Genomic DNA, 25,310 nt, shown 5'->3' on the forward strand with positions numbered 1-25,310 from the left:
GGAGCTCCCACTAGTGGTGGCTGCAGACAGGATCTTATCATGTATCTCTGTATACAGGGAGCTCCCCCTAGTGGTGGCTGCAGACAGGATCTTATCATGTATCTCTGTATACAGGGAGCTCCCCCTAGTGGTGGCTGCAGACAGAATCTTATCATGTATCTCTGTAGACAGGGAGCTCCCACTAGTGGTGGCTGCAGACAGAATCTTATCATGTATCTCTGTATACAGGGAGCTCCCCCTAGTGGTGGCTGCAGAGAGGATCCTATCCTGTATCTCTGTATACAGGGAGCTCCCCCTAGTGGTGGCTGCAGACAGGATCTTATCATGTATCTCTGTATACAGGGAGCTCCCTCTAGTGGTGGGTGCAGACAGGATCTTATCATGTATCTCTGTATACAGGGAGCTCCCACTAGTGGTGGCTGCAGACAGGATCTTATCATATACAGTGCCTACAAGTAGTATTCAACCCCCTGAAGATTTAGCTGGTTGACACATGCGGAATTAACTTGGCATTGTGACATTTGTACTGTAGATCAGCCTGGAAGTGGGAAATGCACTGCAGCAATTTTTTTTTTTTTTTTTTTTTTTTTTTTTTTTTAAAAACGTTAAAAGTTAATTCAGAGTGTCATTTATTATTCAACCCCTCAAACCACAAGAATTCTGTTTGGTCCCCCTAAAGTATTAAGAAGTAGTTCAGGCACCAAGAATAATGAGCTTCACATGTGTGGATTAAAGATCTCTTTTGCCAGCCTTTTCTGACTATTTAAGACCCTCCCCAAACTTGTGAATAGCACTCAGACATGGTCAACATGGGAAAGACAAAGGAGCATTCCAAGGCCATCAGAGACAAGATCGTGGAGGGTCACAAGGCTGGCAAGGGGTACAAAACCCTTTCCAAGGAGTTGGGCCTACCTGTCTCCACTGTTGGGAGCATCATCCGTAAGTGGAAGGCTTATGGAACTACTGTTAGCCTTCCACGGCCTGGACAGCCTTTGAAAGTGTCCTCCCGTGCCGAGGCCAGGCTTGTCCGAAGAGTCAAGGCTAACCCAAGGACAACAAGGAAGGAGCTCCGGGAAGATCTCATGGCAGTGGGGGCATTGGTTTCAGTCAATACCATAAGTAACGTACTCCACCGCAATGGTCTCCGTTCCAGACAAGCCCATAAGGTACCTTTACTTTCAAAGCGTCATGTCAAGGCTCGTCTACAGTTTGCTCATGATCACTTGGAGGACTCTGACACAGACTGGTTCAAGGTTCTATGGTCTGATGAGACCAAGATCGAGATCTTTGGTGCCAACCACACACGTGACGTTTGGAGACTGGATGGCACTGCATACGACCCCAAGAATACCATCCCTACAGTCAAGCATGGTGGTGGCAGCATCATGCTGTGGGGCTGTTTCTCAGCCAAGGGGCCTGGCCATCTGGTCCGCATCCATGGGAAGATGAATAGCACGGCCTACCTGGAGATTTTGGCCAAGAACCTCCGCTCCTCCATCAAGGATCTTAAGATGGGTCGTAATTTCATCTTCCAACAAGACAACCACCCAAAGCACACAGCCCAGAAAACCAAGGCCTGGTTCAATAGGGAAAAAGTCAAGGTGTTGGAGTGGCCTAGTCAGTCTCCTGACCTTAACCCAATTGAAAACTTGTGGAAGGAGCTCAAGAATAAAGTCCACATGAGACACCCAAAGAACCTAGATAACTTGGAGAAGATCTGCATGGAGGAGTGGGCCAAGATAACTCCACAGACCTGTGCCGGCCTGATCAGGTCTTATAAAAGACGATTATTAGCTGTAATTGCAAACAAGGGTTATTCCACAAAATATTAAACATAGGGGTTGTATAATAATTGACCCACACTTTTATGTTTAAAATTTAATAAAATTCAACTGAGCAACATAACTTTTTGGTTTGTAAGATTTATGCTTCTGTTCATAAAACCTACTCTCGTTTGCAGTTTTAAGGCTCTAACTTATTTGCATCTTATCAAACCAGCTAAATCTGCAGGGGGTTGAATACTACTTGTAGGCACTGTATCTCTGTATACAGGGAGCTCCCCCTAGTGGTGGCTGCAGACAGGATCTTATCATGTATCTCTGTATACAGGGAGCTCGCCCCTAGTGGTGGCTGCAGACAGAATCTTATCATGTATCTCTGTATACAGAGAGCTCCCCCTAGTGATGGCTGCAGACAGAATCTTATCATGTATCTCTGTATACAGGGAGCTCCCCCTAGTGATGGCTGCAGACAGAATCTTATCATGTATCTCTGTATACAGGGAGCTCCCCCTAGTGATGGCTGCAGACAGAATCTTATCATGTATCTCTGTATACAGGGAGCTCCCCCTAGTGGTGGCTGCAGACAGGATCTTATCATGTATCTCTGTATACAGGGAGCTCCCCCTAGTGGTGGCTGCAGACAGAATCTTATCATGTATCTCTGTATACAGAGAGCTCCCCCTAGTGATGGCTGCAGACAGAATCTTATCATGTATCTCTGTATACAGGGAGCTCCCCCTAGTGATGGCTGCAGACAGAATCTTATCATGTATCTCTGTATACAGGGAGCTCCCCCTAGTGGTGTCTGCAGACAGGATCTTATCATGTATCTCTGTATACAGGGAGCTCCCCCTAGTGGTGGCTGCAGACAGGATCTTATCATGTATCTCTGTATACAGGGAGCTCCCACTAGTGGTGGCTGCAGACAGGATCTTATCATATATCTCTGTATACAGGGAGCTCCCCCTAGTGGTGGCTGCAGACAGAATCTTATCATGTATCTCTGTATACAGGAAGCTCCCCCTAGTGGTGGCTGCAGACAGAATCTTATCATGTATCTCTCTATACAGGGAGCTCCCCCTAGTGGTGGCTGCAGACAGAATCTTATCATGTATCTCTCTATACAGGGAGCTCCCCCTAGTGGTGGCTGCAGACAGGATCTTATCATGTATCTCTGTATACAGGGAGCTCCCCCTAGTGGTGACTGCAGACAGGATCTTATCATGTATCTCTGTATACAGGGAGTTCCCCCTAGTGGTGGCTGCAGACAGAATCTTATCATGTATCTCTGTATACAGGGAGCTCCCCCTAGTGGTGGCTGCAGACAGAATCTTATCATGTATCTCTGTATACAGGGAGCTCCCTCTAGTGGTGGCTGCAGACAGAATCTTATCATGTATCTCTGTATACAGGGATCTCCCCCTACTGGTGGCTGCAGACAGGATCTTATCATGTATCTCTGTATACAGGGAGCTCCCCCTAGTGGTGGCTGCAGACAGAACCTTATCATGTATCTCTGTATACAGGGAGCTCCCCCTAGTGGTGGCTGCAGACAGGATCTTATCATGTATCTCTGTATACAGGGATCTCCCCCTACTGGTGGCTGCAGACAGGATCTTATCATGTATCTCTGTATACAGGGAGCTCCCCCTAGTGGTGGCTGCAGACAGGATCTTATCATGTATCTCTGTATACAGGGAGCTCCCCCTAGTGGTGACTGCAGACAGGATCTTATCATGTATCTCTGTATACAGGGAGTTCCCCCTAGTGGTGGCTGCAGACAGAATCTTATCATGTATCTCTGTATACAGGGAGCTCCCCCTAGTGGTGGCTGCAGACAGAATCTTATCATGTATCTCTGTATACAGGGAGCTCCCTCTAGTGGTGGCTGCAGACAGAATCTTATCATGTATCTCTATATACAGGGATCTCCCCCTACTGGTGGCTGCAGACAGGATCTTATCATGTATCTCTGTATACAGGGAGCTCCCCCTAGTAGTGGCTGCAGACAGGATCTTATCATGTATCTCTGTATACAGGGAGCTCCCCCTAGCGGTGGCTGCAGATAGAATCTTATCATGTATCTCTGTATACAGGGAGCTCCCCCTAGTGGTGGCTGCAGACAGGATCTTATCTTGTATCTCTGTATACAGGGAGCTCCCCCTAGTGGTGGCTGCAGATAGAATCTTATCATGTATCTCTGTATACAGGGAGCTCCCCCTAGTGGTGGCTGCAGACAGGATCTTATCATGTATCTCTGTATACAGGGAGCTCCCCCTAATGGTGGCTGCAGACAGGATCTTATCATGTATCTCTGTATACAGGGAGCTCCCCCTAGTGGTGGCTGCAGACAGGATCTTATCATGTATCTCTGTATACAGGGAGCTCCCCCTAGTGGTGGCTGCAGACAGGATCTTATGTATCTCTGTATACAGGGAGCTCCCCTTAGTGGTGGCTGCAGACAGGATCTTATCATGTATCTCTGTATACAGGGAGCTCCCCCTAGTGGTGGCTGCAGACAGGATCTTATCATGTGTCTCTGTATACAGGGTGCTCCTCCTAGTGGTGGCTGCAGACAGAATCGTATCATGTATCTCTGTATACAGGGAGCTCCCCCTAGTGGTGGCTGCAGACAGGATCTTATCATGTATCTCTGTATACAGGGAGCTCCCCCTAGTGGTGGCTGCAGACAGAATCTTATCATGTATCTCTGTATACAGGGAGCTCCCCCTAGTGGTGACTGCAGACAGGATCTTATCCTGTATCTCTGTATACAGGGAGCTCCCCCTAGTAGTGGCTGCAGACAGAATCTTATCATATATCTCTGTATACAGGAGCTCCCCCTAGTGGTGGCTGCAGACAGGAACTTATCATGTATCTCTGTATACAGGGAGCTCCCCCTAGTGGTGGATGCAGACAGAATCTTATCATGTATCTCTGTATACAGGGAGCTCCCCCTAGTGGTGGCTGCAGACAGGATCTTATCATGTATCTCTGTATACAGGGAGCCCCCCCTAGTGGTGGCTGCAGACAGGATCTTATCATGTATCTCTGTATACAGGGAGCTCCCCCTAGTGGTGGATGCAGACAGAATCTTATCATGTATCTCTGTATACAGGGAGCTCCCCCTAGTGGTGGCTGCAGACAGGATCTTATCATGTATCTCTGTATACAGGGAGCTCCCCCTAGTGGTGACTGCAGACAGAATCTTATGTATCTCTGTATACAGGGAGCTCTCCCTAGTGGTGACTGCAGACAGAATCTTATCATGTATCTCTGTATACAGGGAGCTCCCCCAAGTGGTGGCTGCAGACAGGATCTTATCATGTATCTCTGTATACAGGGAGCTCCCCCTAGTGGTGGCTGCAGACAGGATCTTATGTATCTCTGTATACAGGGAGCTCCCCCTAGTGGTGGCTGCAGACAGGATCTTATCATGTATCTCTGTATACAGGGAGCTCCCCCTAGTGGTGGCTGCAGACAGGATCTTATCATGTATCTCTGTATACAGGGAGCTCCCCCTAGTGGTGACTGCAGACAGGATCTTATCATGTATCTCTGTATACAGGGAGTTCCCCCTAGTGGTGGCTGCAGACAGAATCTTATCATGTATCTCTGTATACAGGGAGCTCCCCCTAGTGGTGGCTGCAGACAGGATCTTATCATGTATCTCTGTATACAGGGAGCTCCCCCTAGTAGTGGCTGCAGACAGGATCTTATCATGTATCTCTGTATACAGGGAGCTCCCCCTAGCGGTGGCTGCAGATAGAATCTTATCATGTATCTCTGTATACAGGGAGCTCCCCCTAGTGGTGGCTGCAGACAGGATCTTATCTTGTATCTCTGTATACAGGGAGCTCCCCCTAGTGGTGGCTGCAGATAGAATCTTATCATGTATCTCTGTATACAGGGAGCTCCCCCTAGTGGTGGCTGCAGACAGGATCTTATCATGTATCTCTGTATACAGGGAGCTCCCCCTAATGGTGGCTGCAGACAGGATCTTATCATGTATCTCTGTATACAGGGAGCTCCCCCTAGTGGTGGCTGCAGACAGGATCTTATCATGTATCTCTGTATACAGGGAGCTCCCCCTAGTGGTGGCTGCAGACAGGATCTTATGTATCTCTGTATACAGGGAGCTCCCCTTAGTGGTGGCTGCAGACAGGATCTTATCATGTATCTCTGTATACAGGGAGCTCCCCCTAGTGGTGGCTGCAGACAGGATCTTATCATGTGTCTCTGTATACAGGGTGCTCCTCCTAGTGGTGGCTGCAGACAGAATCGTATCATGTATCTCTGTATACAGGGAGCTCCCTCTAGTGGTGACTGCAGACAGGATCTTATCCTGTATCTCTGTATACAGGGAGCTCCCCCTAGTGGTGGCTGCAGACAGGATCTTATCATGTATCTCTGTATACAGGGAGCTCCCCCTAGTGGTGACTGCAGACAGGATCTTATCATGTATCTCTGTATACAGGGAGCTCCCCCTAGTAGTGGCTGCAGACAGAATCTTATCATATATCTCTGTATACAGGGAGCTCCCCCTAGTGGTGGCTGCAGACAGGAACTTATCATGTATCTCTGTATACAGGGAGCTCCCCCTAGTGGTGGATGCAGACAGAATCTTATCATGTATCTCTGTATACAGGGAGCTCCCCCTAGTGGTGGCTGCAGACAGGATCTTATCATGTATCTCTGTATACAGGGAGCCCCCCCTAGTGGTGGCTGCAGACAGGATCTTATCATGTATCTCTGTATACAGGGAGCTCCCCCTAGTGGTGGATGCAGACAGAATCTTATCATGTATCTCTGTATACAGGGAGCTCCCCCTAGTGGTGGCTGCAGACAGGATCTTATCATGTATCTCTGTATACAGGGAGCTCCCCCTAGTGGTGACTGCAGACAGAATCTTATGTATCTCTGTATACAGGGAGCTCCCCCTAGTGGTGGCTGCAGACAGAATCTTATCATGTATCTCTGTATACAGGGAGCTCCCCCTAGTGGTGGCTGCAGACAGGAACTTATCATGTATCTCTGTATACAGGGAGCTCCCCCTAGTGGTGGATGCAGACAGAATCTTATCATGTATCTCTGTATACAGGGAGCTCCCCCTAGTGGTGGCTGCAGACAGGATCTTATCATGTATTTCTGTATACAGGGAGCTCCCCCAAGTGGTGGCTGCAGACAGGATCTTATCATGTATCTCTGTATACAGGGAGCTCCCCCTAGTGGTGGCTGCAGACAGGATCTTATGTATCTCTGTATACAGGGAGCTCCCCCTAGTGGTGGCTGCAGACAGGATCTTATCATGTATCTCTGTATACAGGGAGCTCCCCCTAGTGGTGGCTGCAGACAGGATCTTATCATGTATCTCTGTATACAGGGAGCTCCCCCTAGTGGTGACTGCAGACAGAATCTTATCATGTATCTCTGTATACAGGGAGCTCCCCCCTAGTGGTGGCTGCAGACAGAATCTTATCATATATCTCTGTATACAGGGAGCTCCCCCTAGTGGTGGCTGCAGACAGAATCTTATCGTGTATCTCAGTATACTGGGAGCTCCCCCTAGTGTTGGCTACAGACAGAATCTTATCGTGTATCTCTGTATACAGGGAGCTCCCCCTAGTGGTGGCTGCAGACAGGATCTTATCATGTATCTCTGTATACAGGAAGCTCCCCCTAGTGGAGGCTGCAGACAGGATCTTATCATGTATCTCTGTATACTGGGAGCTCCCCCTAGTGGAGGCTGCAGACAGGATCTTATCATGTATCTCTGTATACAGGGAGCTCCCCCTAGTGGTGGCTGCAGACAGGATCTTATCATGTATCTCTGTATACAGGGAGCTCCCCCTAGTGGTGGCTGCAGACAGGATCTTATCATATATCTCTGTATACAGGGAGCTCCCCCTAGTGGTGGCTGCAGACAGGATCTTATCATGTATCTCTGTATACAGGGAGCTCCCCCTAGTGGTGACTGCAGACAGGATCTTATCATGTATCTCTCTATACAGGGAGCTCCCCCTAGTGGTGGCTGCAGACAGGATCTTATCATGTATCTCTGTATACAGGGAGCTCCCCCTAGTGATGGCTGCAGACAGGATCTTATCATGTATCTCTCTATACAGGGAGCTCCCCCTAGTGGTGGCTGCAGACAGGATCTTATCATGTATCTCTGTATACAGGGTGCTCCTCCTAGTGGTGACTGCAGACAGAATCTTATCATGTATCTCTGTATACAGGGAGCTCCCCCTAGTGGTGGCTGCAGACAGAATCTTATCATGTATCTCTGTACACAGGGAGCTCCCCCTAGTGGAGGCTCCAGACAGGATCTTATCATGTATCTCTGTATACAGGGAGCTCCCCCTAGTGGAGGCTGCAGACAGGATCTTATCATGTATCTCTGTATACTGGGAGCTCCCCCTAGTGGAGGCTGCAGACAGGATCTTATCATGTATCTCTGTATACAGGGAGCTCCCCCTAGTGGTGGCTGCAGACAGGATCTTATCATGTATCTCTGTATACAGGGAGCTCCCCCTAGTGGTGGCTGCAGACAGGATCTTATCATATATCTCTGTATACAGGGAGCTCCCCCTAGTGGTGGCTGCAGACAGGATCTTATCATGTATCTCTGTATACAGGGAGCTCCCCCTAGTGATGGCTGCAGACAGGATCTTATCATGTATCTCTCTATACAGGGAGCTCCCCCTAGTGGTGGCTGCAGACAGGATCTTATCATGTATCTCTGTATACAGGGTGCTCCTCCTAGTGGTGACTGCAGACAGAATCTTATCATGTATCTCTGTATACAGGGAGCTCCCCCTAGTGGTGGCTGCAGACAGAATCTTATCATGTATCTCTGTACTCAGGAAGCTCCCCCTAGTGGAGGCTCCAGACAGGATCTTATCATGTATCTCTGTATACAGGGAGCTCCCCCTAGTGGTGGCTGCAGACAGAATCTTATGTATATTTGTCTATGCTGAGGATTTGGAGCTTTCTATCAGAAAACCTTTGCCACAGGTTTCTAGAGTCTTTTGGGTGGAGGCTTCCGTGGGAATAGTAATTCTTCTCACCATCATCTCCTTGTAATCAAGATCTAATTGGGTCCAGCATTAATGGGGTTAACCCCGAGACTACTGACTGCTGTTTAACTGCTACAACAATAACCCCCATTATTTACTGATCCGAGCTCTGAGCATTTTGAACCGCAGCGTAAATCCCAGATTATCAGCCGCACTCTGTTTATGTGAATTCCTTGCACCGTGTTATATAATAGAGGTGTCGGCGGGGCCCTCGGGGGCTCCGTGCTGTAGAGCGGGGGATGGAGTGCGTTGCATACTGTTGTGTTTTGTTCCAGCTGCATCGGGACTCGAGCTGATAGAACACGAGAAGGTTTTCCTGCAGTTCCACGCCTCACCACCCGAGGGTGCCACCATCAGCCTTCTGCTCCAGGACCAGGAGGAGAGGCGGAAGCTGGGTAATATGCTGTGGTGACCTACCCTTCCCCCGCCCTGCGCCGTGACTTGCCCTGCGCCGTGACTTGCCCTGCGCCGTGACTTGCCCTGCGCTATGACTTGCCCTCTGCCGTGACTCGCCGTCCCCCTCCCTGCTCCGTGACTCGCCCTCCCCCGCCCTGCGCCATGACTTGCCCTCCCCCGCCCTGCACCGTGACTCGCCCTCCCCCTCCCTGCGCCGTGACTCGCCCTCCCCCTCCCTGCGCCGTGACTCGCCCTCCCCCGCCCTGCGCTGTGACTTGCCCTCTGCCGTGACTCGCCGTCCCCCTCCCTGCGCCATGACTCGCCCTCCCCCGCCCTGCGCCGTGACTCGCCCTCCCCCGCCCTGCGCTGTGACTTGCCCTCTGCCGTGACTCGCCGTCCCCCTCCCTGCGCCGTGACTCGCCCTCCCCCGCCCTGTGCCGTGACTCGCCCTCCCCCGCCCTGCGCTGTGACTTGCCCTCTGCCGTGACTCGCCGTCCCCCTCCCTGCGCCGTGACTCGCCCTCCCCCTCCCTGCGCCGTGAATCGCCCTCCCCCGCCCTGTGCCGTGACTCGCCCTCCCCCGCCCTGCGCTGTGACTTGCCCTCTGCCGTGACTCGCCGTCCCCCTCCCTGCGCCGTGACTCGCCCTCCCCCTCCCTGCGCCGTGACTCGCCCTCCCCCGCCCTGCGCTGTGACTTGCCCTCTGCCGTGACTCGCCGTCCCCCTCCCTGCGCCGTGACTCGCCCTCCCCCGCCCTGCGCCGTGACTCGCCCTCCCCCGCCCTGCGCCGTGACTCGCCCTCCCCCGCCCTGCGCTGTGACTTGCCCTCTGCCGTGACTCGCCGTCCCCCTCCCTGCGCCGTGACTCGCCCTCCCCCGCCCTGCGCCGTGACTCGCCCTCCCCCGCCCTGCGCTGTGACTTGCCCTCTGCCGTGACTTGCCGTCCCCCTCCCTGCGCCGTGACTCGCCGTCCCCCTCCCTGCGCCGTGACTCGCCCTCCCTCGCCCTGTGCCGTGACTCGCCCTCCCCCGCCCTGCGCTGTGACTTGCCCTCTGCCGTGACTCGCCCTCCCCCTCCCTGCGCCGTGACTCGCCCTCCCCCGCCCTGCGCTGTGACTTGCCCTCTGCCGTGACTCGCCCTCCCCCGCCCTGCGCTGTGACTTGCCCTCTGCCGTGACTCGCCGTCCCCCTCCCTGCGCCGTGACTCGCCCTCCCCCGCCCTGCGCTGTGACTTGCCCTCTGCCGTGACTCGCCGTCCCCCTCCCTGCGCCGTGACTCGCCCTCCCCCGCCCTGCGCTGTGACTTGCCCTCTGCCGTGACTCGCCGTCCCCCTCCCTGCGCCGTGACTCGCCCTCCCCCGCCCTGCGCCGTGACTCGCCCTCCCCCGCCCTGCGCTGTGACTTGCCCTCTGCCGTGACTCGCCCTCCCCCGCCCTGCGCTGTGACTTGCCCTCTGCCGTGACTCGCCCTCCCCCGCCCTGCGCTGTGACTTGCCCTCTGCCGTGACTCGCCCTCCCCCGCCCTGCGCTGTGACTTGCCCTCTGCCGTGACTCGCCCTCCCCCGCCCTGCGCTGTGACTTGCCCTCTGCCGTGACTCGCCGTCCCCCTCCCTGCGCCGTGACTCGCCCTCCCCCGCCCTGCGCCGTGACTCGCCCTCCCCCGCCCTGCGCTGTGACTTGCCCTCTGCCGTGACTCGCCCTCCCCTGCCCTGCGCCGTGACTCGCCCTCCCCCGCCCTGCGCTGTGACTTGCCCTCTGCCGTGACTCGCCGTCCCCCTCCCTGCGCCGTGACTCGCCGTCCCCCTCCCTGCGCCGTGACTCGCCCTCCCTCGCCCTGTGCCGTGACTCGCCCTCCCCCGCCCTGCGCTGTGACTTGCCCTCTGCCGTGACTCGCCCTCCCCCTCCCTGCGCCGTGACTCGCCCTCCCCCGCCCTGCGCTGTGACTTGCCCTCTGCCGTGACTCGCCCTCCCCCGCCCTGCGCTGTGACTTGCCCTCTGCCGTGACTCGCCGTCCCCCTCCCTGCGCCGTGACTCGCCCTCCCCCGCCCTGCGCTGTGACTTGCCCTCTGCCGTGACTCACCGTCCCCCTCCCTGCGCCGTGACTCGCCCTCCCCCGCCCTGCGCCGTGACTCGCCCTCCCCCGCCCTGCGCCGTGACTCGCCCTCCCCCGCCCTGCGCTGTGACTTGCCCTCTGCCGTGACTCGCCCTCCCCCGCCCTGCGCCGTGACTCGCCGTCTCCCGCCCTGCGCCGTGACTCGCCCTGCGCCGTGACTCGCCGTCCCCCGCCCTGCGCCGTGACTCGCCCTCCCCCGCCCTGTGTGGTGTATACATATATACCCGTCTGTGTCCTGCCAGGTAAAGCACACCTAAAGAAAGCCGTGATAAAACATGAGGAAGCGATGAGGATCCACGGCCTGTGCAAGATCCTGCGGAAGATGGATATCCTCCAGGAGGTGCTGACGCTGGCGCACAAGAGGTCCCTCAGTAAATACTCCGACATCGACCATGAGGAAGATTTCTTTGAGACGGGCGAGGCCCCCGACATTCAGGGTAAGATCACCTGCGGCAGAGCAGGCCTGACGTCCGGCCGTGCCAGGGGGCGCTATCGGACAACCGGCCCTTCATCTATGGTGACACATGAGCAAAGACCCCGATCTGACAGACGCAGAGATTCTTCTACTTCCAGCAGCTGATCCTGGTCTGATGCTCATCACAGCTGAGGGTTTGTTACAATTTCATCTATTCCAGCAATCCTGAAAATCATCAGCAGCTGCACAGTCTCCCGTTACAATGTGTTGGTCCAGGCTGTTTATCCCTGGAGGGCTGTGGTAGCCAGATATAATTGTAACAAACACGCAGCTGAGAGAAGCGTCCCACCCCTGCAGAATGTAAAGGATATTTCCATTTGCTGACAGCAAACAGAGGTCTTGAGAGTCTTGAGGAACTGAAATGCAAAGTTTATTAGGAAGTTACAGAACTTTCCGCTATCCAATGCTTCTCCCTGTATTTGAGGCGGGCCGTCCTGGGCTGGGAGCGGCGGATTGTGGGGAGCGGCGGGCCGTCCTGGGCTGGGAGCGGCGGATTGTGGGGAGCGGCGGGCCGTCCTGGGCTGGGAGCGGCGGATTGTGGGGAGCGGTGGGCCGTCCTGGGCTGGGAGCGGCGGATTGTGGGGAGCGGCTGGCCGTCCTGGGCTGGGAGTGGCGGATTGTGGGGAGCGGCGGGCCGTTCTGGGCTGGGAGGGGCGGATTGTGGGGAGCAGCGGGCCGTCCTGGGCTAGGAGTGGCGGACTGTGGGGAGCGGCGGGCCGTCCTGGGCTGGGAGTGGCGGATTGTGGGGAGCGGCGGGCCGTCCTGGGCTGGGAGCGGCGGATTGTGGGGAGCGGCGGGCCGTCCTGGGCTGGGAGCGGCGGATTGTGGGGAGCGGAGGGCCGTCCTGGGCTGGGAGCGGCAGATTGTGGGGAGCGGCGGGCCGTCCTGGGCTGGGAGCGGCGGATTGTGGGGAGCGGCGGGCCGTCCTGGGCTGGGAGCGGCGGATTGTGGGGAGCGGCGGGCCGTCCTGGGCTGGGAGCGGCGGATTGTGGGGAGCGGCGGGCTGTCCTGGGCTGGGAGCGGCGGATTGTGGGGAGCGGCGGGCCGTCCTGGGCTGGGAGCGGCGGATTGTGGGGAGCGGAGGGCCGTCCTGGGCTGGGAGCGGCGGGCCGTCCTGGGCTGGGAGTGGCGGATTGTGGGGAGCGGCGGGCCATCCTGGGCCGGGAGTGACGGATTGTGGGGAGCGGCGGGCCATCCTGGGTGGGGAGCAACAGATTGTGGGGAGCATCCTGCTTGGGGAGCGGCAGACCGTCCCGGGCGGGGAGCTGGGGAGCATCCTGCGTAGGGAGCAACGGATTGTGGGGAGCACCCTGCGCAGGGAGCAACGGATTGTGGGGAGCACCCTGCGCGGGGAGCAACGGATTGTGGGGAGAACCCTGCGCGGGGAGCGTCCCGCGTGGTGATCATCTTCATCTTGTTCTTTTTTTCTAGCAAAAACCCATCAGAACCCAGAAGTCACGATCCCGACGTTCTCCAAGGTGAAAGTCAAGGACATATTCCACCGGCTGGTGAGCAGCAGACAGGGGAGGGCCGGTCTTGATGGGGGGTGAGGGTGGTCCCTGTACAGACCAGTCCTGTTGGGGGGGTCGGCCCTGCTCTGCTGGTGGTCTATAGTGGTCTGTAGACCACCAGCGGCTGGAGATGGAGTTGTAGTGTTTGCACAAATGCGGCGCCACCTACGTGTCTGTCAGCTCCGCGGTCACATGACCCTTGTGGCAGCTCTGGATGTGAGTGGAGTAGAAGGCTCCTCATCCAGTCTCGCCTCCTCACCTTGCAGGGTCCCGTCTCCGTCTTCTCAGCCAAGCATCGGTGGCGGCCGGCGCAGAAGGTTCACCTGGACCCCGGAGACGGCGGCTTCGGCTTCACGTTGAGAGGCGACTCCCCGGTCCTCATCGCTGGGGTGGTCCCTGGCGGCTGCGCTGCTGTACGTACATCGTCTGCTCCTGGGAAAGCTGGGTGGTCTCAGTGCGACTGCCGTGGCCTCGGCCGCTGACCGTTCTCTTTTGTGACAGTGTGCCGGTGTGAAGGAGGGGTCCTACATCGTATCCGTAAACCGCGAGGACTGCCGGTGGGCGAAACACTCACAAGTCGTCCAGCTGCTGAAGAACACGGGGAAGGACGGAGCAAACATCGAGGTCGTGACCTTCCAGAGTGCCGACCCACAGAACACGGTGAGACCGCCGCTATTTGTACACTACACCCTTCTGCTGATTCCTCTGTGCTGCTGTGAACCCCCTTTTAAGATAGTAAAAAAAAAAAATTGCTCAATCCGGCATCCTCGGGATCTGCAGAGTATTAGAGATTTCAGACCATCAGACGTCCCCTGTTGTGCTGTCCAACTGTCGGGCGACATCCTGCTAATCTGCTGCCGGATTACAGGAATCTTATCACCGATTCTTTTGATGATCTTCTGGATTATCAGATATCTGTTTATTCAGAAAGATTCAGAATCCGCCCGATCCCTGATCCCCCTGTAAAATTCAGGAGTATCGTACGCCGGTGACTGTCGTTACGTTACATATTACGCCCCAGTATAACGCGCTGTCGCCCGCCAGGTGCCGGACAAGAAGGCATCCATGCTGACGGCCAGCGAGATCCTGAAGGGCAACAAGGAGAACAAGAAGACGATGGCGGCCGGGAAACGCTCCAGCACCCTGCTGCTCTGGAAGAGGAACCCCACCAAGAGGACCCCCAACATCTCCAGCATCAGCGCCCTCCAGCTGCCGTTCAGTGCGGTGCAGAGTAACGAGTCCATGTACTGAGCTGTGCAGACGGCAGAAGTGCACCCTGCGTCCAGGGGACGGCCGGACCACCCTGCAACCCACGGCCAGGAGACTAATGACTGGACCACCCTGCACTTTGCAGCCTGAAGACTACCAGACAACCCTGTGGCCTGGGCCACACCCCAGGAGATGATTGGGCCACCCTGAACCCCACCCGTATGCACCACTGTGAATCCTGGATTCCACTGCCACTGGACACTACTGTCCTATAGAGCCGACAGCACCACCTTGTTGTCTGGACCCCGCACCCAGGACCACCCTGACACTCTGGACTCCATAACTAGGACCACCCTGCGCCTCGGATCCCACTTCCAGAAGATGAAGGGACCACTCCATGCCCCGGACCCCACTGGACCCAGGAGACTATGGGACTTCCCTGCTACCCGGCCTCCGGGAGACTATGGGACCGCCCTGCTACCCGGCCTCTGGGAGACTATGGGACCGCCCTGCTACCCGGCCTCCGGGAGACTATGGGACCGCCCTGCTACCCGGCCCCCGGGAGACTATGGGACCGCCCTGCTACCCGGCCTCCGGGAGACTATAGGACCGCCCTGCTACCTGGCCTCCGGGAGACTATAGGACCGCCCTGCTACCCGGCCTCCGGGAGACTATGGGACCGCCCTGCTACCCGGCCTCCGGGAGACTATAGGACCGCCCTGCTACCCGGCCTCCGGGAGACTATGGGACCGCCCTGCTACCCGGCCTCCGGGAGACTATAGGACCGCCCTGCTACCCGGCCTCCGGGAGACTATGGGACCGCCCCGCTGCCCTCGGGAGACTATGGGACCGCCCTGCTACCTGGCCTCCGGGAGACTATGGGACCGCCCTGCTACCCGGCCTCCGGGAGACTATGGGACCGCCCTGCTACCCAGCCTCCGGGAGACTATGGGACCGCCCCGCTGCCCCCGGGAGACTATGGGACCGCCCTGCTACCCGGCAGACTCTGCTGTATATAGATGTATGAGATAATTTATATCTGATGATGAGGAGACTCTGTAGTAAATCCTCGTTCTGCTGATGGCCGCTCCGCCACTCGTTTGCGTTTCTTCTTTCCTGAAATCTGATCAGTGGTGCTGGGCTGCCATGATGGGTCTCCATGGTAACCGTACCCCCCAGCCCTGTAGTTTGGCCCCGTGTAGACTCATAGGTCCGCATAGGAGCTGCACACACAAAACGGGAAGAGAATTTTATTTTTTATGCAGCAGAAAAAGTCAGCAATGGCCATAAATACGAGGAGCCGAGCGATACCAGCCGGGGTATCTAAGCTACTCACAGGTTTACTCAGCCAATGTATCTGATCCTCTCCTGTGTGATACCGTCCGCTGAGCCGTGTATCTAATCCTCTCCTGTGTGATACTGTCTGCTGAGCCGTGTATCTAATCCTCTCCTGTGTGATACTGTCTGCTGAGCCGTGTATCTAATCCTCTCCTGTGTGATACTGTCTGCTGAGCCGTGTATCTAATCCTCTCCTGTGTGATACTGTCTGCTGAGCCGTGTATCTAATCCTCTCCTGTGTGATACTGTCTGCTGAGCCGTGTATCTAATCCTATCCTGTGTGATACTGTCTGCTGAGCCGTGTATCTAATCCTGTCCTGTGTGATACCGTCTGCTGAGCCGTGTATCTAATCCTCTCCTGTGTGATACCGCCTGCTGAGCTGTGTATCTAATCCTATCCTGTGTGATACTGTCTGCTGAGCCGTGTATCTAATCCTCTCCTGTGTGATACTGTCTGCTGAGCCGTGTATCTAATCCTCTCCTGTGTGATACTGTCTGCTGAGCCGTGTATCTAATCCTCTCCTGTGTGATACCGTCTGCTGAGCCGTGTATCTAATCCTCTCCTGTGTGATACTGTCTGCTGAGCCGTGTATCTAATCCTCTCCTGTGTGATACTGTCTGCTGAGCCATGTATCTAATCCTATCCTGTGTGATACTGTCTGCTGAGCCGTGTATCTAATCCTATCCTGTGTGATACCGTCTGCTGAGCCGTGGTATCTAATCCTCTCCTGTGTGATACCGTCTGCTGAGCCGTGTATCTGATCCTCTCCTGTGCGATACTATCTGCTGAGCCGTGTATCTGATCCTCTCCTGTGTGATACTGTCTGCTGAGCCGTGTATCTAATCCTCTCCTGTGCGATACTGTCTGCTGAGCCGTGTATCTAATCCTCTCCTGTGCGATACTATCTGCTGAGCCGTGTATCTGATCCTCTCCTGTGTGATACTGTCTGTTGAGCCGTGTATCTGATCCTCTCCTGTGCGATACTGTCTGCTGAGCCGTGTATCTAATCCCCTCCTGTGCGATACTGTCTGCTGAGCCGTGTATCTAATCCCCTCCTGTGCGATACTGTCTGCTGAGCTGTGTATCTAATCCTCTCCTGTGTGATACTGTCTGCTGAGCTGTGTATCTAATCCTCTCCTGTGCGATACTGTCTGCTGAGCCGTGTATCTAATACTATCCTGTGTGATACTGTCTGCTGAGCCGTGTATCTAATCCTCTCCTGTGCGATACTGTCTGCTGAGCCGTGTATCTAATCCTCTCCTGTGCGATACTATCTGCTGAGCCGTGTATCTAATACTATCCTGTGTGATACTGTCTGCTGAGCCGTGTATCTGATCCTCTCCTGTGCGATACTGTCTGCTGAGCCGTGTATCTAATCCCCTCCTGTGTGATACTGTCTGCTGAGCCGTGTATCTAATCCTCTCCTGTGTGATACCGTCTGCTGAGCCGTGTATCTAATACTATCCTGTGTGATACCGTCTGCTGAGCCGTGTATCTAATCCTATCCTGTGTGATACCGTCTGCTGAGCCGTGTATCTAATCCTATCCTGTGTGATACCGTCTGCTGAGCCGTGTATCTAATCCTATCCTGTGTGATACCGTCTGCTGAGCCGTGTATCTAATCCTATCCTGTGTGATACCGTCTGCTGAGCCGTGTATCTAATCCTATCCTGTGTGATACCGTCTGCTGAGCCGTGTATCTAATCCTATCCTGTGTGATACCGTCTGCTGAGCCGTGTATCTAATCCTCTCCTGTGTGATACCGTCTGCTGAGCCGTGTATCTAATCCTCTCCTGTGTGATACTGTCTGCTGAGCCGTGTATCTAATCCTCTCCTGTGTGATACTGTCTGCTGAGCCGTGTATCTGATCCTCTCCTGTGTGATACTGTCTGCTGAGCCGTGTATCTGATCCTCTCCTGTGTGATACTGTCTGCTGAGCCGTGTATCTGATCCTCTCCTGTGTGATACTGTCTGCTGAGCCGTGTATCTGATCCTCTCCTGTGTGATACTGTCTGCTGAGCCGTGTATCTAATCCTCTCCTGTGCGATACTATCTGCTGAGCCGTGTATCTGATCCTCTCCTGTGTGATACTGTCTGCTGAGCCGTGTATCTAATCCTCTCCTGTGCGATACTGTCTGCTGAGCCGTGTATCTAATCCTATCCTGTGTGATACTGTCTGCTGAGCTGTGTATCTAATCCTCTCCTGTGTGATACTGTCTGCTGAGCCGTGTATCTAATCCTCTCCTGTGTGATACTGTCTGCTGAGCCGTGTATCTGATCCTCTCCTGTGTGATACTATCTGCTGAGCCGTGTATCTAATCCTCTCCTGTGCGATACTGTCTGCTGAGCCGTGTATCTGATCCTCTCCTGTGCGATACTGTCTGCTGAGCCGTGTATCTAATCCTCTCCTGTGCGATACTGTCTGCTGAGCCGTGTATCTAATCCTCTCCTGTGCGATACTATCTGCTGAGCCGTGTATCTGATCCTCTCCTGTGTGATACTGTCTGCTGAGCCGTGTATCTGATCCTCTCCTGTGCGATACTATCTGCTGAGCCGTGTATCTGATCCTCTCCTGTGTGATACTATCTGCTGAGTCGTGTATCTAATCCCCTCCTGTGTGATACTGTCTGCTGAGTCGTGTATCTAATCCCCTCCTGTGTGATACTGTCTGCTGAGTCGTGTATCTAATCCCCTCCTGTGTGATACTGTCTGTTGAGCCGTGTATCTAATCCTCTCCTGTGCGATACTATCTGCTGAGTCGTGTATCTAATCCCCTCCTGTGTGATACTGTCTGCTGAGCCGTGTATCTGATCCTCTCCTGTGTGATACCGTCTGCTGAGCCGTGTATCTGATCCTCTCCTGTGTGATACTATCTGCTGAGTCGTGTATCTGATCCCCTCCTGTGTGATACTGTCTGCTGAGCTGTGTATCTGATCCTCTCCTGTGTGATACTGTCTGCTGAGCCGTGTATCTGATCCTCTCCTGTGTGATACCGTCTGCTGAGCCGTGTATCTGATCCTCTCCTGTGTGATACCGTCTGCTGAGCCGTGTATCTGATCCTCTCCTGTGCGATACTATCTGCTGAGCCGTGTATCTGATCCTCTCCTGTGTGATACTGTCTGCTGAGCCGTGTATCTAATCCTCTCCTGTGCGATACTATCTGCTGAGCCGTGTATCTAATCCTATCCTGTGTGATACTGTCTGCTGAGCCGTGTATCTAATCCTATCCTGTGTGATACTATCTGCTGAGCCGTGTATCTAATCCTATCCTGTGTGATACTGTCTGCTGAGCCGTGTATCTAATCCTCTCCTGTGCGATACTATCTGCTGAGCCGTGTATCTGATCCTCTCCTGTGTGATACTGTCTGTTGAGCCGTGTATCTGATCCTCTCCTGTGCGATACTGTCTGCTGAGCCGTGTATCTAATCCCCTCCTGTGTGATACTGTCTGCTGAGCCGTGTATCTAATACTATCCTGTGTGATACTGTCTGCTGAGCCGTGTATCTAATCCTCTCCTGTGCGATACTATCTGCTGAGCCGTGTATCTGATCCTCTCCTGTGTGATACTGTCTGCTGAGCCGTGTATCTAATACTATCCTGTGTGATACTGTCTGCTGAGCCGTGTATCTAATCCTCTCCTGTGTGATACTATCTGCTGAGCCGTGTATCTGATCCTCTCCTGTGCGATACTGTCTGCTGAGCCGTGTATCTAATCCTCTCCTGTGCGATACTGTCTGCTGAGCCGTGTATCTAATCCTCTCCTGTGCGATACTATCTGCTGAGCCGTGTATCTGATCCTCTCCTGTGCGATACTGTCTGCTGAGCCGTGTATCTAATCCTATCCTGTGTGATACTGTCTGCTGAGCCGTGTATCTAATCCTCTCCTGTGTGATACTGTCTGCTGAGCCGTGTATCTAATCCTCTCCTGTGCGATACTATCTGCTGAGCCGTGTATCTGATCCTCTCCTGTGTGATACTGTCTGCTGAGCCGTGTATCTAATCCTCTCCTGTGTGATACTGTCTGTTGAGCCGTGTATCTAATCCTCTCCTGTGCGATACTGTCTGCTGAGCCGTGTATCTAATCCTCTCCTGTGCGATACTATCTGCTGAGCCGTGTATCTGATCCTCTCCTGTGCGATACTGTCTGCTGAGCCGTGTATCTAATACTATCCTGTGTGATACTGTCTGCTGAGCCGTGTATCTAATACTATCCTGTGTGATACTGTCTGCTGAGCCGTGTATCTAATCCTATCCTGTGTGATACCGTCTGCTGAGCCGTGTATCTAATCCTATCCTGTGTGATACCGTCTGCTGAGCCGTGTATCTAATCCTATCCTGTGTGATACCATCTGCTGAGCCGTGTATCTAATCCTCTCCTGTGTGATGCTTTGCTGAGCCGTGTATCTAATCCTATCCTGTGTGATACTGTCTGCTGAGCCGTGTATCTAATCCTATCCTGTGTGATACTGTCTGCTGAGCCGTGTATCTAATCCTATCCTGTGTGATACCTCTCATAGAGCCACAGACGGTGGAGAGAATTAATTCTTTATTAACAGCTGGTTACGATTCTTCCAGTTTAACACTTTCCCTGTTGGATAAAACTATTTTTTTGATAAATAATTTGCGCTTTCCCATGTTTCGCCCCCCTCTTCTCTGCATTTCGCCTCCCTCTTCTCTGCATTTCGCCCCCCTCTTCTCTGCATTTCGCCCCCCTCTTCTCTGCATTTCGCCCCCTCTTCTCTGCATTTTGCCCCCCTCTTCTGTCACCCCTCTTTGCATTTCGCCCCCCTCTTCTCTGCATTTCGCCCCCCTCTTCTCTGCATTTCGCCCCCCTTTTCTCTGCATTTCGCCCCCTCTTCTCTGCATTTCGCCCCCTCTTCTCTGCATTTCGCCCCCTCTTTGCATTTCGCCCCCCTCTTCTCTGCATTTCGCCCCCCTCTTCTCTGCATTTCGTCCCCCTCTTCTCTGCATTTCGTCCCCCTCTTCTCTGCATTTCGTTCCCCTCTTCTCTGCATTTCGCCCCCCTCTTCTCTGCATTTCGTCCCCCTCTTCTCTGCATTTCGCCCCCTCTTCTGTCGCCCCTCTTTGCATTTCGCCTCACTCTTCTCTGCATTTCGCCTCCCTCTTCTCTGCATTTTGCCCCCCTCTTCTCTGCATTTCGTCCCCTCTTCTGTCGCCCCTCTTTGCATTTCATCCCCCTCTTCTCTGCATTTCATCCCCCTCTTCTCTGCATTTCGTCCCCTCTTCTGTCGCCCCTCTTTGCATTTCGTCCCCCTCTTCTCTGCATTTCGTCCCCCTCTTCTCTGCATTTCGCCCCCCTCTTCTCTGCATTTCGCCCCCCTCTTCTCTGCATTTCACCCCCTCTTCTCTGCATTTCGCCCCCCTCTTCTGTCGCCCCACTTTGCATTTCGTCCCCCTCTTCTCTGCATTTCGTCCCCCTCTTCTCTGCATTTCGTCCCCCTCTTCTCTGCATTTCGTCCCCCTCTTCTGTCGCCCCTCTTCTCTGCATTTCGCCCCCCTCTTCTCTGCATTTCACCCCCCTCTTCTCTGCATTTCGTCCCCTCTTCTGTCGCCCCTCTTTGCATTTCGTCCCCTCTTCTGTCGCCCCTCTTTGCATTTCGTCCCCCTCTTCTCTGCATTTCGTCCCCCTCTTCTCTGCATTTCGCCCCCCTCTTCTCTGCATTTCGTCCCCTCTTTGCATTTCGTCCCCCTCTTCTCTGCATTTCGCCCCCCTCTTCTCTGCATTTCGCCCCCTCTTCTCTGCATTTCGCCCCCCTCTTCTCTGCATTTCGCCCCCCTCTTCTCTGCATTTCGCCCCCTCTTCTGTCGCCCCTCTTTGCATTTCGCCTCACTCTTCTCTGCATATCGCCTCCCTCTTCTCTGCATTTTGCCCCCTCTTCTCTGCATTTTGCCCCCCTTTTCTCTGCATTTTGCCCCCTCTTCTCTGCATTTTGCCCCCCTCTTCTCTGCATTTCGCCCCCCCTTCTCTGCATTTTGCCCCCCTTTTCTCTGCATTTTGCCCCCTCTTCTCTGCATTTTGCCCCCCTCTTCTCTGCATTTTGCCCCCCTCTTCTCTGCATTTCGCCCCCCCTCTTCTCTGCATTTCGCCCCCCTCTTCTGTCGCCCCTCTTTGCATTTCATCCCCTTCTCTGCATTTCATCCCCCTCTTCTCTGCATTTCGTCCCCTCTTCTGTCGCCCCTCTTTACATTTCGTCCCCCTCTTCTCTGCATTTCGTCCCCCTCTTCTCTGCATTTCGTCCCCCTCTTCTCTGCATTTCGTCCCCCTCTTCTCTGCATTTCGCCCCCCTCTTCTCTGCATTTCGTCCCCTCTTCTGTCGCCCCTCTTTGCATTTCGTCCCCCTCTTCTCTGCATTTCGTCCCCCTCTTCTCTGCATTTCGTCCCCTCTTCTGTCGCCCCTTTGCATTTCGCCCCCCTCTTCTCTGCATTTCGCCCCCCCTTCTCTGCATTTCGCCCCCCTCTTCTCTGCATTTCGCCCCCCTCTTCTGTCACCCCTCTTTGCATTTCGCCCCCCTCTTCTCTGCATTTCGCCCCCTCTTCTCTGCATTTCGCCCCCCTCTTCTCTGCATTTCGCCCCCCTCTTCTCTGCATTTCGTCCCCCTCTTCTCTGCATTTCGCCCCCCTCTTCTCTGCATTTCGCCCCCTCTTCTGTCGCCCCTCTTTGCATTTCGCCCCCCTCTTCTCTGCATTTCGTCCCCTCTTCTGTCGCCCCTCTTTGCATTTCGCCCCCCTCTTCTCTGCATTTCGCCCCCGTCTTCTCTGCATTTCGCCCCCCTCTTCTCTGCATTTCGCCCCTTCTTCTGTCGCCCCTCTTTGCATTTCGCCCCCCTCTTCTCTGCATTTCGTCCCCTCTTCTGTCGCCCCTCTTTGCATTTCGCCCCCCTCTTCTCTGCATTTCGCCCCCCTCTTCTCTGCATTTCGTCCCCCTCTTCTCTGCATTTCGTCCCCCTCTTCTCTGCATTTCGCCCCCTCTTCTGTCGCCCCCCTCTTCTCTGCATTTCGCCCCCCTCTTCTCTGCATTTCGCCCCCCTCTTCTCTGCATTTTGCCCCCTCTTCTATCGCCCCTCTTTGCATTTCACCCCCTCTTCTCTGCATTTCGCCCCCCTCTTCTCTGCATTTCGTCCCCCTCTTCTCTGTGTGTCGCCCCCCTCTTCTCTGCGTGGTGCCCCCCTCTTCTCCGCACCTCACCTTCTCTTCTCTGCGTTTTTCCCCCTCCGTGTTTCGCCCTATTAACCCTGCGTGGACAAGGCAATAAGGCACTCCAGTGTTTTTACATGAACAAGCCGTGGTGTCCGACAGATCAGATCGCAGGTGGTAAGGCACTGCCAGGGCGGAGGAGCGGCCGACTGACCAGGGTGGTGCCTTCCCATGAGCCCTCCGCTGTCCATTGCGGGGTCACTGACGCTGGGTGATCGTGTTACAGAAGTGCGTGGGAGAGCTCTGCCCCCTGCCTGTGACTAGTGGTGTTACATAGTCCACTCGCTCGACTCAGCTACATGTGACCGGGTGAACCATCAGAGCAGGCAGGTGGCTGCGCCGGGCACAAGGTGGCGGTGGGTGATGGGGCCCCGTGGGCACTCGCCGTTAGGCTGCTGTTTGTCATCTCAGCTTTGCAGCCACCAGAACTAGAAGACGAGGAGATCGGCACAAGGAGGTTCAGATTCTCGCTGTCGTCTTCTTCAGTCACAGCCAGAGCTGCGAGGACAATTTTGCAGGGTCCTTGATGACCCCACCCCGACGTATTACATGGTGGGAGATGTAGTCTCTGCACCAGCTGAACATGTGACTGCAGCTCTGGCTGTGACTGGAGCATAAACCGCCTCATCATCACGTTTTGCTCACCTCTGCTTGCGGTCAGTGAATCCTCCCTTCTGTCCGTATTCACTGACTGAGAGCAGAGGAACCGAGACACAAACTACATTCAAAGCTGCAGAGCACGGGCGCGATGGGGGTCCCCCGACCTACATGCAGGGCCAGGGTTTCCAGTGTAAGGTCATAGTGGGGTCTCATGCCCCCGTTCCCCCCAATCTCTCCTGCTTTACGTGCTGTCATGGCGGTCACTAGACGTCTTCACCAACTGGTTGATTTATCGCGTTTCCGGATCTTGGAGAGTCGCATGGTCCTGACGGGCCCCAGACAGCGCACCCCCATCCCCGAGGGACCCCCAGAAGTCTACGCTGTACCGAGGGCCGTGCTCTAAGCGTTAAAGTGCAGATGGATGCAGCGGTCCGTCCGCCGCCATTATTACATCTCTGGTCTTTATACGTTGTGGTTAAAAGGTAAAATACAAATCTGACAGCGAGAAGCAGCGTCCGGTCCTAGTGCCGCCTGCTCGCCGGTCCCTGCAGGTCAGTGACCCAGGCACAGAATATAGGAGCGTCCGTGAGCAGGAAGCAAACGCTGTGATAGTCGAGTCTCCGTCACGTGTCCTCCCCCGCGCTCAGTTCCGCTTATTCGCCAGTTGCCGGTCTCGCCTCTTCTTCTCCATCAGTCTGGAGGAAAGTAATAAAAGAGTCGGGGATCAGCCGCGACCAGAGGAAAAATAGGGGGACAGACACACAGATCCATTCAGCATTAGCCCTTTAAGGACCAAGACACTTTCCGCTTTTGTTTTCTGCCTCCACGGCACCGGATGACGGCTCGCTTGTTGTCAGATGTTATTTTGGCGGAAAAAATCCACAGGGTGAAATAGTAAAAAAAAAAGGTTAGTTTTTACAGCGGTAATAATGAGCGCTGCGATTACCGCCAGAAACAACAGTAGGGTCTTATAGATTGTTTTTTTTAAAAAGTTCTGAATGTTTTTAACCTTTACAACCAAAAAAAGTCTCCATTTTAGGAATCCCGTAACGCCGGGCGGGGGCTCATTTTTTGCGCGCGGGGATATACATTTTTATTGATACCTCGTTGTGGTGCACACCTGGTTTTAATCACTTTTTGTTGCATTTTTTTGTGAAGTGTTGCGGCATGTGAAGGAGAACAAGCCGGGGGGACCACACAGATCCACCCACTGTCACCAGTTTGTCAGGGGACGGAGCTCTGATTCCTCTAATTATCAGGACAATTACGCAATTGACTGACGAGTGATGGACGAGGCCGCGGCTGCTTCCACTGCTAGGCCGATTATTGGGGAACTCACAGTAAGCGTATGGTATATACACCTCTGATTCCAACCCATGGAATATATATACCCATGTACGCTCATTGCCAACCCCACACTAACAAAAAGGACTACTAGCCGCCATCACCAATTGTTTATACAGGCCGCTTGGACACCTGTTACAGGTAGCGTATGGTTTCAGGTGTGCAGTTTACAGAGCAAAAGGAACAGAGCTATTAAATTTACAGTGATGTGAAAAAGTGTTTGGCCCCTTCCCGATTTCTTATTCTTTAGCTT

At 54.4% G+C, this 25,310-nt stretch overlaps 2 protein-coding genes across 4 annotated transcripts in view; one reads left to right on the forward strand and one right to left on the reverse strand.

Annotated features, from left to right (window-relative positions):
- RHPN1 (rhophilin Rho GTPase binding protein 1) overlaps positions 1-15,797 on the forward strand; it is a 43,322-nt gene extending 27,525 nt beyond the window's left edge. The window contains exons 11-16 of the mRNA XM_073680074.1: positions 9,136-9,255; positions 11,606-11,800; positions 13,270-13,346; positions 13,616-13,762; positions 13,851-14,009; positions 14,394-15,797. Of these exons, the coding sequence (XP_073536175.1) occupies positions 9,136-9,255; positions 11,606-11,800; positions 13,270-13,346; positions 13,616-13,762; positions 13,851-14,009; positions 14,394-14,600 (905 nt within the window). The 3' untranslated portion in view covers positions 14,601-15,797. The remainder of the gene's footprint in view (positions 1-9,135; positions 9,256-11,605; positions 11,801-13,269; positions 13,347-13,615; positions 13,763-13,850; positions 14,010-14,393) is intronic.
- A 7,187-nt stretch (positions 15,798-22,984) lies between these two features.
- LOC141266121 (1-phosphatidylinositol 4,5-bisphosphate phosphodiesterase gamma-1-like) overlaps positions 22,985-25,310 on the reverse strand; it is a 275,329-nt gene continuing 273,003 nt past the window's right edge. For 2 of the 3 annotated variants that reach the window (XM_073680078.1, XM_073680077.1), the window contains one exon: positions 22,985-24,408. In XM_073680078.1, the coding sequence (XP_073536179.1) occupies positions 24,357-24,408 (52 nt within the window). In that variant the 3' untranslated portion in view covers positions 22,985-24,356. The remainder of the gene's footprint in view (positions 24,409-25,310) is intronic. The other variant, XM_073680079.1, reaches the window with a different exon arrangement.

Source organism: Phyllobates terribilis, unplaced genomic scaffold (assembly GCF_046119375.1).
Source record: "Phyllobates terribilis strain yellow unplaced genomic scaffold, ASM4611937v1 Scaffold_4__5_contigs__length_816908805, whole genome shotgun sequence".
In the NCBI taxonomy this organism is placed as follows: Eukaryota; Metazoa; Chordata; class Amphibia; order Anura; family Dendrobatidae; genus Phyllobates; species Phyllobates terribilis.